The 18937-nt window shown below is 42.9% G+C and overlaps 1 protein-coding gene across 2 annotated transcripts in view; it reads left to right on the top strand.

Annotated features, from left to right (window-relative positions):
* Positions 1–3860: 3860 nt before the first annotated feature.
* UNC5B (unc-5 netrin receptor B) overlaps positions 3861–18937 on the top strand; it is a gene marked incomplete at its 5' end in the record, with an annotated part of 216946 nt that continues 201869 nt past the window's right edge. The window contains one exon of one of the 2 annotated variants that reach the window (XM_081328218.1): positions 3861–3951. In XM_081328218.1, the coding sequence (XP_081184344.1) occupies positions 3861–3951 (91 nt within the window). Of the gene's footprint in view, positions 3952–4176; positions 4502–18937 lie in introns of those variants that run through there. The other variant, XM_081328217.1, reaches the window with a different exon arrangement.

Raw genomic sequence — 18937 nt, 5'->3', positions numbered from 1 at the left:
CTGCATGCTACTTTAATGAAGTGAAAAAACTCTCCTGTACCCAATGAAAGCACTTTCTCAACTCTTTTAAATTAAAATTCAGAGAGCATCAATACTTGCATTTCACCCAGGGCTTTTTTTCTCATAGAATGCTCAGAACGGAGTTCCGGCACCTTTTTTAGATGGAACCTTGTAGGATAGGCAAGGTGGGTTGTATGACATGTGTGAGTTCCGGCACCTTTTTCTTTTACAAAAAAAAGCACTGATTTCACCAATGTTGTCACCTTGAAAGTTTATACTTCAGGTGCTTGCCTGAAGTGGATGATCTCCTCTGGAGGTGGAAAAAACCATCAAAGGAACTTTTTTCCTTCTTCTGTCCGTCAGCATCTGACTTAAAATATGAATGAACCTTTATTATCAAAGTACAACATGTATACAATGAGATTGGCTGAGCCTCCCTTCGTGCTCCCCCACCCCACAACTCACAGTGACAACAAACCCCACCATCTTGTTGCACCATGTGAGCTAGTTGCACAACACACTGGCCTCACAAGTCTATCATACATAGTTTCCTGTTCAGAAGCCTGACAGCCCATGGATAGAAGCTGTTCTTCAGCCTGTTGGTGTGGCTGGCTATACTTCTATATCTCCTACCCAATGGTAGGAGAGTAGAGGTACCGACCAGGGTGTGAGTCGTCCCACAGAATTTTCCTCACTCTTCCAAGGCCCTGGCGATGTTATCCAGTGGTGATAGGGGACAGCCCACGATGTTTTGTGCTGTGCTCACCACCCTCTGTAATATCTTCCTATCTGTGGCTGTCAGGCCAGCATACCAAACCACAATACAGTGTGAGAGGACGCTCTCTATAGTAGACCGGTAAAAGAAGGTCATTAGTCGCAATAGATGTGGTCAAATGTATGGGCATAGACATTGTCTGGTCCAGAGCTGGGCATCACACAGCTCTGGAACAGGCTGTAATTCTTCACAATAATTGCAAATATGTCTATGGTTCTGATTTTAGGAAGGAAGCTCATAACTCAGGGGTGTCAAACTGCCAGCCCGCGGGCCGGATGCATCACGAGGAAACCGCGCCCACCCCATTGCCGGCAATGGGGAAAAAGTTCCAATACGTCAAGCGACATGACAAGACGTCACAAGTTTGACATGTCTGCCATAACTCATTCCCACTTCATCCTTTCCCCACTGCAGATCTTAGTAGAAAAGTGTTCTGTGTTGTTCTGTAAAACACCTCCTGGAGGTCATCGTTAGGTGGAGAATAATCAGGTTAGTCTATGGAAGCCAGAATCAGAAATCCTATCTGATTTCTGATTGTTTTTGCTCCCTTGAAGTCAGGGAGAAAGCTAATGCACTGCATATAAAAACAAAATTTGCTCACTAGGTATTGTTTACTCCCATTTGATTCTTCATTTGGCTTTGGCAATAAATCAATCAATTGCAGATAAATGTCAGCAAATCCTAATTTGAGATTGCTGGCATGTGCCTACAAAAAAGGAGCAGCTGTCCATAGACAAGCAAAGGGTCAGGGCATATGGGTTTATTATACTTATTAGAACCTAATTGGATTAAAGGAAGCACCTGGCACCCTAGCAAGTACCTAGTCCAGGGGTAGGCAACCTCGGCTCTTTTATGACTCATGGACTTCAACTCCCAGAATTCCTGAGCCAGCTATGCTGGCTCAGGAATTCTGGGAGTTGGAGTCCACGAGTCATAAAAGAGCCAAGGTTGCCTACCCCTGTCCTAGAGCGTCCACTTAATGCAAAGACCTGTAGAAACGTCCATGGCTCAGAAGTTCTCCTTAAACACAGCCCGCAAATCACAGATGTCTTTCTCCTGGACATTCTTACCAGGTGCTCTAAGACAAAATGACATTTCTGTACAGTACGGCGCTTCTGCTTGGAAAATTTGTGAAGATCGCTGTTTTTACAAAGAAATGGAATATTAAGGATAATGTTCCATTTTAGTTTCAATACTGTTCCATTTTAGCGATGCAGAATATATATATATATATTATAATTATAAATTATAATTTACACAAATAATGAGCTGTCATAAGTTGACTATATCCTGTGGATAGCCTTGGGTTAGGCAAAAACAGGAAAGAAAGAGTTAATTAGCAAGGTGTATTTAAAAAAAAGCCTTGACAAATACTTAACATATATATCTATATCTATATCTATATCTATATCTATATCTATATCTATATCTATATCTATATCTATATCTATATCTATATCTTTCTATCTATCTATCTATCTATCTATCTATCTATCTATCTATCTATCTATCTATATATATATCTAAGGGTCACGGTGGCTCAGTCGGTTAGGACGCTGAGCTTGTCGATCAGAAGGTTGGCAGTTTGGCGGGTCGAATCCCGAGTGCCACGTAACAGAGTGAGCGCCTGTTACTCGTCCCAGCTTCTGCCAACCTAGCAGTTCGAAAGCACGTAAAAATGCAAGTAGAAAAATAGGGACCACTACGGTGGGAAGGTAACAGCGTTCCATGCGCCTTTGGCGTCTAGTCATGCCGGCCACATGACCACGGAGACGTCCTCGGACAAGCGCTGGCTCTTCGGCTTTGAAACGGAGATGAGCACCGGAAATGACTAGCACGCATGTGCGGGGGAACCTTTACCTTTTTATCTATCTATCTATCTATCTATCTGTCTATCTATCTATCTATCTATCTATCTATCTATCTATCTATCTATCTATCATCTATCTATCATCTATCATAATAATAATAATATATAAAACACCCTTTGTAGTGTAACTAAAAATTTCTCCAAGACTTTATCCAAGAAAAAGGTGCTATATTCCACGGAAATTTAAAAATATCAACCCCCCCCTCTTTTACATAGACAACCCCCCCTACCCCAATAGAATTGAAAAGTAAACATCCAAACTCTGTTCTAAGGAATATTCCAAATCACAACGGTAACCAGACGCCCCCCCCCCCACCCGCGTCCAAGGTCCCTCCAGCTCTTTTCTATTCGTGCTTTGGGGAGAGAGAGAGGGGGGGGGGCAAAGTACTTCTTGGCTCGGCCGTCTATTCGGCCTACTTTCTTAAAAGCTACGACGCCTTAGGGCGGCGTCCCAGCTTGGGGAAGCGACTGGTAGCAAAGGCGGCAACGGGCGGTCGGGCAGCTGGGTTATCGTCGAGCCAGCGCGGCGAGAGACTCCAGCTCCGAGAGTTGGGTAGCGGGTTGCGCCGCCACGTTTTCCGTCCAGCCCTTGCCTGGCGCCCTGTAACGTTTGTGTGTGTGTGTGTGTGTGTGTGTGTGTGTGTGTGTGTAGGCCGTCGCGAACCCCCTTCGCTCCGCCGGCTCCTTCGCTCCGCCCGTCTCCGGCCTCCCCAACGGAGCCCCGCTCCAGTTCCTCCGGCTGCTGTGGGCTCCTCTGCGTGCGGGACACCTTGGCAGTGGGGAAGGAGGCTGGCTGGCGATCGGAGGCAAAAGAAGCGGCTGGCTGACCAAGAGCCGCGGCGGTCCGGCCAACCAGGAAAGGAGACTGGCAAGGGGATGGAAGCAGCCCAGCAGCCTCGCCTGCCTCTCTGATCCGACGGCTTTGCTGCGGTCCCCAAGTTGGCTGAGTGAGGAGGAGCACCGCAGCCTGGCACCAAGGGGGAGATCCGGAGGCGGAGAGGGGAGGGGGACCCGCTGTCCTAACTCGCCTCCCGCTGCTTTGCTGGCTTAAAAGTTGCCGGGTTGCCTGAGGAGGAGGAGGAGGAGGGGGAGGGGGGCTTCGCGTGGGGAGGCTGGAGCCTCCTTCGGAGAGGAGGGCGTCTCTGGAGACCAGCTAAGAGGAAGAAGCGAAGGAGGCGCCGTCGCCATCACCAACCGCCGCCTTCACCGGGCGCGATGCCTTCTGCCTGGAGCCGAGGAGCGTCTGGTCCCGGGGTGATCGCCCTGCTTTTGCTGGCCGTTGGCAACCTGGGACTTTGCCACGCAGGTAAGCGCATCTCGGCTCGGAGAAAAAAAAAACACGCATCTCGGCTCGGCCGGTGAGAACGCGAGGAGAAAAAACAAAAAACGCGCGGCCCGTTTGGCGTCCCCGCTTCTTTGCGGGATGCTCCGTTTCCAAAGCCGCTTCGAAGGAGGGAACGGAGGGCGCTGCCTTCCTCCCCCGATCGGTAAAGTTTTTACCTGAGTTTCCCCGTCTCTTCCTCCACCCACCCCCCTCCGCCACCCGTTCACGCTCCTCTCCCCGTTCCTATTACTCGTCTGCCTTCTGGATTCTTTCAGCGGAGCCCCGGACTTTTCAGCACAGTTTTGCGGACAGCCAGAGAGAGAGAGCGAGAGCGGCGGAGAGATGAAAGGGAAAGGGAGAAAGTGCTTGGCCCGCTCCCTATCCCGGCCGCCTTCCCCACTTTATTTCTTTTCCCGGTTCGGGAAAAGCTCCGCAGGACGTGGCGCTGCAGCCGCGGCTCCTTGTGCCCGGGTGCTGCGGAGGCGACGCTTCCCGCAGCTCTTGAAAACCGGGCGAGGAAGGTTGCGGGGGGGCGGAAGGAGGAAAGGGGAGCGCGGGGAAGCGCTGGACGGCGCCCGAAGGGGGGGTGTCTCCAAAAGCGGAGAAGCCGCGGTGGCGGGAGAGTTTCGCTTCCGAAGCCCGATCCTGCTCCGACTTGGTTGAGAAAGTTCCCGCGCGGTTCCTTGGCAGGTAAGCGCGCGTAAGAGAGACTTCGAAGCAGAGGTGGAAACTTGGTCCCTTTTTCAGAATGTAAAACCCACCCCGCTCGTCTTGTGGGAGGGGGGGGCGTTTTGGAGGACTGGGGTGTGTGTGTGTACGCGCGCTTGGAGGTCTGCTTCGGCCTGACTCGATGTTGCTGGCATTTGAGTGGGAACATTCAAAACCGTCTCGTTTCACTTGTTCCAATTTCGGGTGTAGCTAGGCTTGGCCTAAGTTCCAGGGGATTTTCCTGCTGTCTATTCTGTTATAATAATAATAATAATAATAATAATAATAATAATAATAATAATAATAATAATAATAATAATAATAATAATAATAATAATAATAATAATAATAATAATAATAATAATAATAATAACAATAATAATAATAACAACAACAACAACAACAACAACAGCAAGAAGTAGTAGTAGTAGTTGGAAGGGACCTTGGAGGTCATCTAGTCCAACCCCCTGCCCCTTTGGCCTCTAAGATGTGCCCCTTTGGCCTCTAAGCTATTGCTTCCTCAATACTTAATAGCCTTGCAGATTAACCCAGGTTAATCCAGCACCGTGACCACTGACTTGTGGGTCTGGTAATTTTTAAAACCAAGTCTTGTAAGTCAAGTAGTGAGAAATAGTGTCATGGCAGTTGTGAAAATCCCAACTTCTTAAAGATAACGTGCAAAGCAGACAAGGGCCTGATTTGTGTTGTGTAGCTAAAAGGCAGGAATTGCCCCAGTAAAGGATAGGAAAAATGCCAGGAGCATTAATACTGCTATTTTTTTTCCCTTTCCTTCAAGAGAACCAGGCTAGAAATGAGGCCCTGATTACTAGAGTGCATTTTATTTGATCTTGTTTTGCAAAATAGCATATTTCAAGTTAAACTGGGCTGCAAAACTCCAGATGACCACTAGGTGACCACAAAGAGTTTTCTGTACTTCTTGGTTGATATGCTGCGATTGCCTGGATTTGGTAGTTCTCAGACTAGGCTTTTCATTTGAGTTGATCCACTGACCTCAACCGGCTTCTGTTGTTTTCAGCTGCAGCCCAAATGCACATTTTTTTCCCTCTGGAGAGGAAGAACTTTGAACTTACTGGGACTTAATTCTGAATTCTGAATACTGAATTCTTAATTCTGAAACAACTGGAGTGAATTTGGGATCCACAGACTATAATTTCATCCTGTAACTGTTTACCTTAAGTCCCGGAAAAGGTTCTTGATTTAGAAGCGAATCCAATGAAGCATACAAAGAAATGATGATTCCTATTTTCTCTGCAAAGAGCTTTAGGGTTGAAGTCTGTCAAAATGGCCAGGAGGATTTATGCCACTTTGTGAAGTTATTTATTGGGGGAACTAATTCCACTGGATTGAGACATATCTTGGGTGATGCATTGAGGAATTACACATGTATGTGTGGGTCTGTGTTACTGTGTTATGAAGCCAAGAGCATTAATTACTGTGTTTCTCTTTAGTATAAAGCTTGGAGAATGGGGTGTTAGAGCTGAGCTGTAGGGGAAAATAGGATGCTTTTTGCAAATGTATAGAGGGGGAAGACACCCAGAAATGTTAGCGTATTTAGTTGTTTTAAAAACATACGTGAACTCTTTCTGAGAAGGACTCAGAAAGAGTTCACATATGTTTTTTAAAACAACTAATACGCTAACAGTTTCTTCAGATTAACATAGCTGAAATGATAGTGTATTTAATAGAGATAATTATTTTGCCTAAAAATATGGACACTAGCATTTAAATAATGGAGAGGCGCTGCTTTGGTTGAATTTGTTTGAGGCTTCCACTATAAATATATCAGTTCAGTAGGTAAATATTTATTCCACCCCACAGGAACTGTTTTCCCTCCGTGGAAAGAATGAACAAAATGAAAAATGCAATGTTCTTTAACTCCCTCTCCTCAATTTAATCTCTAGGGTGACCTCAGTAGAAGACCCTCATTTTCTTATTTCATCTTCTCTTGAATAGTAGTTTAAGGGCAGATGCTTTGAGGTGGTCCCTTCAGTATCTGACAAGATAATCTAGAGACAATTTTGGTAAGAACTGATGATGGATGAGAATGTCCCTAATTGCTGATAGTTACTATGTATGTTGAGCAGCTGTTACTCAGTACACTGGATGCATTGTTTATAGGGTGCTGTTTGCTCTGGTTCCAAAGAGCTGGCTTGTAATTAACTGGAATCAAATTATAATTTGTACTGAGTCTGGTATTTTAAAGATCTATTTTGAAGTTGCAGTTAATGACAGAGGGAGAAAACTGGGTATGAGGAGAGTACAGTGTTTAAAGGGATTCTGGAATGTAGAATAGGACTTGTGCTAAAAGAAATCATCATTGTGCATTTATAAATATGCTTTGTTATACACATAAAGAGGGCTGAGCTGAAAGGCTGGCTTTTTCCAATCTTATTTGTATCCCGGTCATCTGCTAGATAGAATATAGGAAAAATTGAGAGGATGGTGAAGGATGGCTGTAAAACTGAAGTAGGAGCTGGTTCCTTATATATATATATCATGCCACCTCAAATAACCTGATTTAGGAATAAATGGCCATAAGAAAGGCTAGGCTAGGCTAGAATAAAATAGTATGAATGACTGCCCCTGCTGTTAACTCCAGCTTTGAGCTGTATTTGAACCTTATTGATGTTCCACTTTGCTAGCTGAGCAAATGGTAAACCTGTTGAGCAATCTACTCTTTTATTTAATAGTCATGCTAGGTGGAACTATTACTTGAATTTCAGGCATCAGACTTCTTACTGTGGAAACGACATGAAGACAATAATAATTCAAACTCTCAAGAAATGCCTTTTCTGGTTCTCCAATACTGCATCAAAATATCAGCTTGAATTATATTTACCCCATGTGGGTATGTGCGGTTTATTGATACAAGGTCAGGTCCTTAACTTTTCTTAACGCTTTTGAGCAAGGACTAAGTTTCTTTGTACAATGTAGAGGAATCATCATGCTTGTTACAGCAGAAGCCTGAATCTTTTAAATTTACTCACTTTTGCTGCTTTGCCTGTTGGTTGCACTCTATCTTTGGGGTTATTTCAGTTGGTCTACAGCAGTTTTTCAAATGTATAGAGGTATAGACTGGAAATCCAAGAAGAGGGCAGGCTGGGGAAGTCTGGGAGTGGAAGTCCACACTTCTTAAAGTTGCCAAGTTTGGAAAACACTGGTCTACATTAAAGTGATGCCTTCAGATAGGTTGCAGATTCTCAGTGTATCTCCAGCAGTGCTTTTTTTTTTATAAAAGAAAAAGGTGCCGGAACTCACACATGTCATACAACCCACTTTGCCTACCCTACAAGGTTCCATCCAAAAAAGGTGCCAGAACTCCATTCTAAGCGTTGTATGAGAAAAAAAAGCCCTGATCTCCAGAATTATAGTTCTGGAGGGCTGAGGAGGGGTGATGTGTGTGCTCTCTCTCTTACACACACACAGACACTTGTGCTTAAAACAATAGCATCACTAACCACAGTTTCTGGCCCAAGGCTGCCCAAGCATTTCTAGAATAGATGGGCATTTAAACCTTCTTGCTTTGTGCTGGTCTCATTCTAGCAATTCACAATTGCATCTAGATACTATATGCTATCTATGCATTGTAACTTTACAGCATGGACATCAGTAAGAAGATGGTGTGAAGTTTCCTTTTGAGTATAGATAAAAAAAGGATGTCTTTGCCTGCCTATCTCACAAGTCAGGAAACCATAAAATCTGATGGCTGCAGAGTTTGGGGCAGATCCTGACAATAAATACAAAGGGTTTGGTGTTCCCTGACAGACAGGGACAAGCCAAAGAATTTATATGTTTCCTTGAAAATGACTTTGAAGGCTTTTTAACTGTACTGGCCGTTCTCTTTCCTCCTTATAAAAGCCAAAGGAGCCTGCATAATGCAATAAGCACAGCAGTGTGTCACTAGATAAATCTGCAGCTTTGGTCTGCTCCTAGCCAGAAGCATCTTGGGGAAAACATGTCTTGTGGGAGAAAAGTGAAAGGGAAAACTTGTTTTTAACAATATAGTTAAAGTGCCAGAATTTTTGCAGAATGTATCACCTTCAGTAGTACATGCAAACTGTGCCACTTCCAACCCAGACTTTCCAACACCTCCGAAGTTCATATACTGATCTTTAACATAAGTAAACACTGATGTGTCTCTTCCTTAATTAACTCCTCTGCTAATCAGCTTCACTTACATATTGTTTGCATTCTAGAAGTTCCTCATGCTGAAATATAAATTCCACTGCTACTTCACCGTCTCTGTTTTCTTAGCAGCTGAACTAATCCAGCAGTAATTGTGGAACTTCATAATTTCCCAGCTCATGAGGGAGGGGGCACCAGTTTGGGGGAAGGCTGAGCTAACAGATACCCACGGCTGGGCTGTTTACCCAGAATGAGGAACAAGAGACTCCTACCTCTTGCTTTCATCACTAGGAAGAACGATCGTTTATGGAAGACCAGAGTCAGGAGGCAAAAGATTTCATTCCATTCATTTCCCAAAATTTGGTACTTTGGTTCATATCCTGCCTAGGAGGGAAATTGGAGCTGAAGTTCAGCATACTGAAATAACGTTGTTCTGTCTATATTGGAGAGATCTCAAGTAATAACTCTTAGTCCCTGGCAAAAAGGATTGTTTAAACCAGGGGTGTCCCACTTTGGCAACTTCAAAATTTGTGGATTTCAACTCCCAAAATGCCCACACTGCCTGGGGAATTACAGGAGTCGGATGTCCACAAGTCTTAAAAGTTGCCAAGGTTGGACACCTCTGATCTAAACAATTTGCTTTTCCTGCTTCTTCTTTTCCTAACCATCTCTCTACTGCCCAGTCACTTGCAGCCTCCTCCATAGAGAATGTTTCTTTATTGAGTAGGTACTATAGCTCAGTTCATGTCCTGGCAGGATTATTTCGTTAGGTACAGAGAGATGTTGATTGTGACTAGTCCACTGTAGTTCATCCTGATTTGCTATATGCTAAATTTGATTTGCAAAACAGACATTTTGAGGTATGCCAATTTCATTAATCTAATTAGGGCTTAAGTTCTACGTTGAATTGTTCTGAACTGGATCTTTTGTTTTTATTTTGTTTGCTGCCCAGATGTGTTTTTTTTCTGGTACATAAATGTTTAATAGATAAAAGTATTTCCTCCACCTGATACAATTGGTTGATCATCTTCATTGTGTACAGGTAATCCTCAACTTACAACCTTTGTTTAATGACTATTTGAAGTTACAAAGAGCACAGGAAAAAAGGGATTTATGATCATTTTTTCACACATATGACAGTTGCAACATCCCCATGGTCACATGATCAAAATGCAGATGCTTCTTGGCAACTGGCTCGTGTTTTTGACGGTCATGTGACCAACATTTGTGACTTTCTGAGAAGCAAAGTCAATGGAGAAGCCAGAATCCCTTAGCAACCATATTGCTAACTTACAACTGCAGTGATTCACTTAATAACAGTGGCAAGAAAGGTCATAAAATGAGGCAAAACTCACTTTACTGTCTCACTTACCAACAGAAATTTTGGACATAGTTGTGGTCGTTAAGTCGAGGAGCTCCTGTATTCAGGCCAAGAGAATATCATTTCTGAACAATGACTCTGGTGTGGGTCTAGACTTTTGTTGTACTAGCTCAGGGGTAGGCAACCTCGGCTCTTTTATGACTCATGGACTTCAACTCCCAGAATTCCTGACTCAGGAATGCTGGGAGTTGAAGTCCATGAGTCATAAAAGAGCCGAGGTTGCCTACCCCTGTACTAGCTGGTTCATTTCTTTTGTGAAAATGAAATCCTTGATAGTAGTTCTGTGCTAGTGTATATCCCAGGCTGGTTTTTTTTAAATAGAAAGCATTCATAGGTTGGAAAGTAAGATACTCATTGTCTTTAAGGTTGTTGATATTTTTGCTACATATAGACAGTTGACACTTGTATTTATCCTGCGCAAAGATTATGTAGTTTAGCCTTTCCCTACCAGCTACCTTCCAGATATACTGAATTGCGACTTCAACACCCCTCAGTTCAACAAGATGGTTGGAAGTTTGTGTTGAGAACAGTAAATCGATGCATTTGAAGGATGCAAGATCTGGTAGTTCTTTATTTCACGCTGCTAAAATTGCACATGTGTCAGTCCAGTCCACATTATTGGGAAGTAAGGCAAATTGTCACTAAAGCAGAAAGATGAAATTATAGAATACACTCTCTCTAGGTGTATGTGTTTGCACACACACACACACACACACACACACAAAGGGATCCATGATAGAAATGTTTTATTGTAGGTTTGGATCTCCTCTCCCCCCCCCTGCAAAAAAGAGTAACTATTTGTGTGTAGTTCTAAATAAGGTTGACTGTGAACGTTGAAGAACTTTAAAAAAAACATACCTTTTTAAATAGGAAGAACTCCTCTAGGAATTACAGCGCCGTAATAATTTCCTTCTCCTATAAAAGAAGGTGGTGGGTGTGTTTTTCGGAGTTATTTTATTATTTGTAATTATTTGACAGGCCAAAGGACCTAATAACTTTCTCCTATTAAGGAGGGGGAGTATGTCAAGTGGGGAGGGAGGAATTGTTGACCTGATCATGATTTACAATATGGATTTTGAGGGATGACCAAGAGCAGGAACTCGAGGAAAGTTTAGGGGGGGGGAAATAGGTTAGCAGTTATATGAAGATTGGTATTTTACAAAGATCTCCTTTCTTTGCAGCTTTCAAGTAAGAGAAAGGCATTTTTGACTTTCTGTATTCTCCCTTCCCATATGTAAACTCAATGTGATACTTAAATCTAAAGCTCTTTACATTAACGCTGTAATAATAATAATATGTGGATATTCTTAGTCACAATTTGTCTGTACATGGGTGTGTAAAATTAGGAGCTTGCCTTTTAGAAAAGGGTGATGTTTCAGTGTGCATGCACGCACTTGCTTTTCCTTTGCATTTGTAAAACATTTCAGTGCCGGATTTGCAGCCCTGTGCAGAGTCTAAAAAATATTAATCAGTTTGCCCTCTCTATTTCTTTGGCCTTAAATCAATGAGCCCCATTATTGCCAGCAAATGGCCAAGTCAGATTCACATTTTCTTCCTGGTACGACCGTGTTCCTCTAATAAGTACACAATATACCGCAAGTCAACAAGCATTGATTTCTCCATCAGTTTGTTTTTTCATGTCCTGTGCCTGCTTTGAGACCCACAAAATGCACACTTGATGGAGTGGGGGGTGGGTAAGTGAAAGATTATCATCTCCCAGAGCTCTCGGCCATCCCAATTTCTGAACTGCAGGAAGCAAAAGTTCAGTTCTTCAAACTTGCCAAATGTTAGCGTGATGTGTTTAATCCGGAGATTTGTTCAGAAAATATAAGTCAGGTTTGTTGTATGTACTGGTAGGTTCAAGGAGACAGTTAAGAAATAACACAGTGTTGGCAACTTTGAAAACTATAATACAGTATAAACCAAATCAGGGTTGTTTTTGGCTTAGGGCTGCTGTGCAAATCCATTCCAGCAGAGAAACAGTGGTTTACAAAATACAGTGAAAGGCTTTGCAAGATATATTTTCCAGCCTAGAATTTAAAATGTATTGACTGTGTGTTTTTTGCACAAGTTGTCAGTTTGGCAACAATTTGTCACTATACAAGTCAGTATCCGCCCTTGAGCCTTCACAGCATCTGTCAAGCGTACCTCTTTCTTTGGTTTGGATTGTTGTCTATATCTCACACTTTTATTGTTCAGTTCTCCGCAGCTCCATTCTATCCATTAGTATCTGCATTTTCTCTTTAGATGTATAATATTATGGGACCTTTGTGGTTTAAGATGGAGAGATGTCTCTGATGGGAATGGCTTTGTTGGCTGGGAAGAGAAGAGACTGAGGGTTCGACACTGGTGTTGTGATAAAACCAAGACAATTGCAGTAACAATCTCCAAAGTTTCATTAACAACAAAAAAAGAATATAAATGGTGCTTGTCCTTCCCTTTCCTTCAGCTATTCTTGTCACTTGTTCCTTCCCTTTTTTTGGGCTGGCAACACCAGGAATGGGGAGCCTTTGCAACAGCCTGGGGAAAAAAACACAGCATCTGCATTTTGTGTCACTGCCTTTGGAAGCACTAAAGGGACCAGTTGTGACATCCAAGTTATAGTCACACCAGAATGTTACAGTTTTCTTTATTTGAGAGATTTCAGATCCCTATTTTTAAAACAAACTCTTGGAGCACAATGCAGATTCATAAATCACACAAGAAAGGAGAAAACTATTAACAAGGCAGAATTTTAAACAAGGGTCACCCTCACCTGGGGCTTTGGTTCCTAGCCCAAAACAAAAGGTTGCAGATATTTGGGGACCCTGTATGATGTCTTCAAGGGACGTGGTGGCTCAGTGGGTTAGGACGCTTAGCTTGTCGATCAGATGGTCGGCAGTTTGGCGGGTCGAATCCCGAGTGCCGCGTAACAGAGTGAGCGCCTGTTACTCGTCCCAGCTTCTGCCAACCTAGCAGTTCGAAAGCACGTAAAAATGCAAGTAGAAAAATAGGGACCACTACGGTGGGAAGGTAACAGCGTTCCGTGCGCCTTTGGCGTCTAGTCATGCCGGCCACATGACCACGTAGACGTCCTCGGACAAGCTCTGGCTCTTCGGCTTTGAAACGGAGATGAGCACCGGCCCCTAGAGTTGGAAACGACTAGCACGCATGTGCGGGGGAACCTTTACCTTTACCTTATGATGTCTTCCTTACCCCTAAGATTCCTTCCTGCGTGCACCAGGGAGATCAGCGTAGTGTCTAATTTTCTAGCCACTGTGCCACCCTGCACCTCTCATGTTATGCATGAAATACTGAGCTCTTTGCTTCTAAGCATTGTAGATCCTATTCTGGCAGGTGTTTATGTGGGATAAAGGCAAGAAGGTGAGTTTGAGGAAGCCTTGAAGGGTTTATTTGGAAAGAAAATCGGTGCCGTGCTGTTGACTTGATTAGATGTTTGTTTCAAATCAGGAGTAGCTTGTGAAGCTCAGAAACAAGGTTTGCAGCTCCCTTGGGTCTGCGTGCCATCCTTGTTCTCTTCTCCCCACTGTGGCATCTGCCTAAGCAGCTGTGAAAATCTGGAGTGGGATGCAGCAAACAGGCTCCTGCTTTCTCGTACCAGCAGGAGTGTGAACTTGTGATGATTGTTGATGATCAAATAGCAGAGCCCGTGTTTGAAACTGGTGAACATACGGACGTAAACCTTTTAAACAATAGGTGTAAAAATAAAATGGAGGAAAAGACATACTGGGTTTATCCTGCTGAATTGGGGGGTGGGGGTGGGGTGGAACCTCAGAATGAAACAGCAGGTGTGCGTCTTGCACTTGTGATTTATAGGTACTCTGTGAAGATGCAAAGTGTTGTCTGCTTTTTTTTTTAAGGGAGATTTTGGACTTTCAAAGATAGCTTGTCTTGGGACCCAGTGCCCATCTGATAAAGCTGGGCAAAGAACTTGCCAAGGGGCAATAAGATTTATCTGTTTCCAGTTTATCCCCAATTCATTTGTAAAGGAAATAGAGTTGGGCATTTTAGAATCATTTCTGTAAATTCTAGGGCAGTGTTCCCCAACTTCAAAAACTGGGTTTCAACTCTCAGCATGTCACAGCCAGCGTGCTGTGAATAACATTGTTCTAAAGGAATCTAGAACAACTTGGTTCTAGAGAAATCTATTGTTGTTGAATCTGTTGCTATTGAATCCCAACTGAGTTTCCTTCTGAATTAGAACAACTTCCCAGAATACCAGTGATACTTTGGACTCCAATTTCCATAATATGTTTGGCCAAACTTGCTGGGTGTAGAAGAGGGTAACTATAGTTTCACAATATTTGGTTGAAGCTAGAGTAAAACAAGCTTTATAGTATAGTATATATAGTATACGTGTGTGTGTGTGTGTATACACACACACATATATACTGTACACACATACACACACATATATACATATATATGTGTGTGTGCGTGTACACACATATATATATATATACTATTGCTTAAATCACAGCCTTCATACCCCAGCTTATAAATAGTAATAATAATTAAATATTCAGAGTGATATTCTTGACATTTGATTCCTTGTCTGCTGCCTAATTCCCAGAGTGGGAGATTCCAGAGGACAATTTTGCCCACCATTTCACAAGCTTAAATTAATTTGATAGTTGTATTTCACAATTGAGTCCTTGCCAAATATTGGGTCGTCTACCTTCCTTCCTTCCCTCCCTCCCTCCCTCCCTCCCTCCCTCCCTCCCTTCCCTGAATAAAACTGTGGCAATAAATAGGTAGGTGATGTGGCAATAGCAATAATATTGGGCTAATGCCTCCTTAGGTAACACCAGCTGCCTGCAATTAGTGCAGGTTCGAGTCCCACCAGGCTCAAGGTTGACTCAGCCTTCCATCCTTTCCAGGTAGGTAAAATGAGGACCCAGATTGTTGGGGGCAATAAGCTGACTTTGTAATAATGCCGCTTGGGGGGGGGAAAGCCAAAGCCCAAGAAAGTATAAAAACCCACTCCTCCCTACTACATGTGGTCACTTTTTTTTCCAAGAGCCATCCTTTGTCTGGCTCTCCTCTTCAATAAATTACAACCTTCTTTCTAAAGCAGTCCCCATGTTGTTTATTCCTGGCTTGGACTGGACCCGGATGAAGATTTTTCTTTCAACACTAGCCTGATACCTTAATCACTAGAGCAGATTGGTTCTTGGAGAAGAACTGATGTAAAAACAAACAAACAAACAAAAAAAGACCAGTGGCCTTGTCCTAGTGCCTTTAGGAACAATTTTGCACGTCTATTTACTTTGTATTAAGCTTCCTTCAGCTTTCTGGGTGGGCTGATGGAAGATCTACTCTGCTAATATGTGGGCTCCTTGACTTGTTGTAAGTATGTCTGGGGAGCTGGCAGAAAGCCCTGAGCTCTAAGTTGATGATGGAGAGGGCTGTGCACAGTCTGCAAGGAGTTCATTACAGCAGATGTTCCTGCCATAAAGCCACAGGTTCCTGCTGTTTCTTATTCACTTATACCCTTTAGGCTTTAGCAATGCTAATGTTAAGGAAAACATTTGGCTGAAGTGTAGATATAAATCACAGCCTTCTTTCCCTTCTGAATTCCCCAACACATGCCTTGTCTGTCTTCTCTTATCTGTCTTCTACTTGTATTTGTCTGTTTCTTCAGCTTCTAGCAAACAGGGTTTGAAAGTCACTGACAATTCAGCCCCTCTCCCCATCCTGCCACAAAACAGGCCTTATTAGCATCTCTTTAGCAATGTGAATTTAATTCAGTGATGGTCAGCAAACACGAGTTCCTTACTCTGCCCAGCTTTGCTTTTTCTTGGCACTTCAGAAGCAGACCTGCTCCCTACCCAGAATTAGCACCCCTTGCTTATTTTCCTTTATCCACGGATCCAGTGAAACAATCTGGAAATGGTAGGACTTTGTGAGTGATTTCTTTTTCCTAGTTATTTTGCTGGGTGCCATCCATTCTCATTGATAACTGCTATGCAAATGGCTTTCACGGGATAGGAAGTTACAAAGCAAGAGTTGCTTGTTTGTGCTCTAGCCACTAAAGTAGAAGCCCCACTTTGACAACAACCCACTTTAAAAGTGTGGGAACAATCCAGAGAAAGAAATATTTTGGGGAATATTAAAAAGGCAGAATATACTTCCCCAAAGGCAGGGGTAGGCAACCTCGGCTCTTTTATGACTCATGGACTTCAACTCCCAGAATAGCTGGGTCCAGTCCAAGCCGGGAATAAACAACGATGGCGACTGCTTTAGAAAGCTGACTCAGGAATTCTGGGAGTTGAAGTCCATGAGTCATAAAAGAGCCGAGGTTGCCTACCCCTGCCCAAAGGAATAATGGAAAAGATCTTTAAAAAGGCAGAAACCTCTACACACACACCCAGCCAGACAACTCAGCAGAAACCAGCTTTTAGAAATGCGGATGTAATAATCCATTCAGGAAGGTTGGCGCCCTCCAGCTAGAAGTTGAAGAGATCAGGAAGACAAAGACCCTTAAAATCTACCTACCCCACCCAAATTCTAAGACAGGACATAATAGGATTAACCCACCACCATCAGAATACCAGAAAGGCACACTCAGACAGGTCAAAGTTCATGCCACAGGAACAACTCCAAACAAAAGCCCAAGAAGATATAAAAACCCACTCCCTACTACATGTGCTCTCTTTTTCCAGAGCCATCTTTCTGTCTGGCTCTCCTCTTCAATAAACTACAACCTTCTTTCTAAAGCAGTCACCATCGTTGTTTATTCCCGGCTTGGACTGGACCCTGATGATGATTTTTCCTTCAACAAAAGGATGAGGAGGCATTTTCCTTTCTTTCTAGTAGCATGGAGCTGATTGCAGAAAAATGATAGACTCGGTTAGGACTTACACGGAAGGCTGCCGAGAAAACACAGGACCGCCGGCTAAACTGCATATGGGTTAAAAAACAAAACACATCGGAAGGCATCAGCAAGCAATTTCCATCAGTCTCTCCAAAAGTTACATGGATGCTTCTAGCCAGAAGTTAATCTTGATTCAAAGGAAAGTTTACTTTTCATTAATGTTGTTAAGCTATTGATATCAAAGCAGGGTATTAAGGAAATGTGCTCTTGTTGTTCTGTTCATCCACAGAATAAACCTCAGGAGGAAAACATAAAACCCAATATAGGTTGGGGTGGGTTTTTTTTCTGTTTTACTATTAAAATCTACCAAACTCCACACTGTTAAAACTAGATACATTTTGCACTGCTTCCTTATTTGAGAGAATGGGGTTTCTCTTCTTGGTTTTGTTGCTTGGAAATTAGCTTTGTGTGTGCGCGCACATCTGTAGGAAGTGGTGGCCAGATAGCCTTGTTTATCGTAGAATTTCTGGAAAATATATCTAATCTGTTCCTTCCTATGAGGTTGCAAGTCCTTCTTGCAAACATAATAATCAGATTGTAACTAGGAAAAAAAAGGAGGAAAACAGAGTCCCCATGACCATGATTAAAAAATTTCTATTAGTAATGAGTTGTGTTGTGATTCTGGAGTTGTGACTCATTAAGTTGGCTTTAGAAAAACTGTTCAAACTAGAACTTTATATCTACTTTTCCTGCTTTTCAAGGAGCTACCATGACATCTTTGAACAGTAACTAAACTGGATTTGCCCATTGGTTTAGGACGCTGAGCTTGTCGATCAGAAGGTCGGCAGTTTGGTGGGTCGAATCCCGAGTGCCGCGTAACAGAGTGAGCGCCTGTTACTCGTCCCAGCTTGTAAATTGTAAAATACTGGTGTGACCATACCTCTCCCATATGACCACACCTCTTTGTAAATTATTACTCCTTGCTAATTATTAGCGTCAACGGTATGTTCAGCTCTTACCTTTAATTGTGAGTTTTGTTTGTATCTGTTTCTGATACGTGAATTAAAATGCAACCCTACAATATAGGCATTTTGGAAAATTATGGGAGCAGCTTTCATTGGGGTACTTTGAGGGGAAGTTGTAGAGAATGTCAAGCCTTCTAATAAAACAGAACTCGTCCTTCATTAATCAAAGGGTGTTGAATAGGGAGATGCTGTAGTCCCAAAAGAAGTTTAATCAATTTATTCCACTACATCCTTTCTAAACGAATCATCTGCTGGGGCCATGGTAAGAATTTCTATTGCACCCAAATAGAAGAAGCCAAAACTGATGCATTCTTAGACTGGCGAAACCTTCTTGGCTTAAATCGATGCTCTGAAATTGCCATTTTTCTGAAAAACAAAGAGTCCAACGGAGTATTTCCTTTGCTTTGATTACAGTTCATTTTCGCCAGTTTTAGATGGAGCTATTGCACTGATTTGATTATGAAAATCCGTGTTTTGTTTCTTCCCCAAAGATGCTTTTCCCTAAAGGCCTTTTAAAGATCCATCATGATTAAACTGAATCTGCTATGGAGATTCCCTGGGGAGGTGGACAGAGCCATTTCTATTAAAAGAGAAGGGAGCAAATAACTTTCTTTCTCCCACTGCACTTCACAATGAAAAAGGAGGAATACTGAAGTCAGTGTGTGAAACGAATGGTCTTCTTCTGCAGGATTTGTCTTTTAAAGTCAGTACCAATCTGAAGCTGAATTGTGCCGTGGTTTCCTAGTGGCCCTCTGTCCAAACACCAACTTGCTTTGCTTTTGTTGAGATTAGCCAAAGTCTGCTGGTGCTGTGACTGGTTTCACAAATGTTGAGTTGGATTTTTTTCCTCCTCCTCCTCCTCCTCTTCCCCCTCCTCCTCCTCCTCCTCCT

The sequence above is a fragment of the Vipera berus genome, assembly GCF_964194415.1.
Source record: "Vipera berus genome assembly, chromosome: 5".
In the NCBI taxonomy this organism is placed as follows: Eukaryota; Metazoa; Chordata; class Lepidosauria; order Squamata; family Viperidae; genus Vipera; species Vipera berus.
This window is presented reverse-complemented; position numbering and strand designations above follow the sequence as displayed.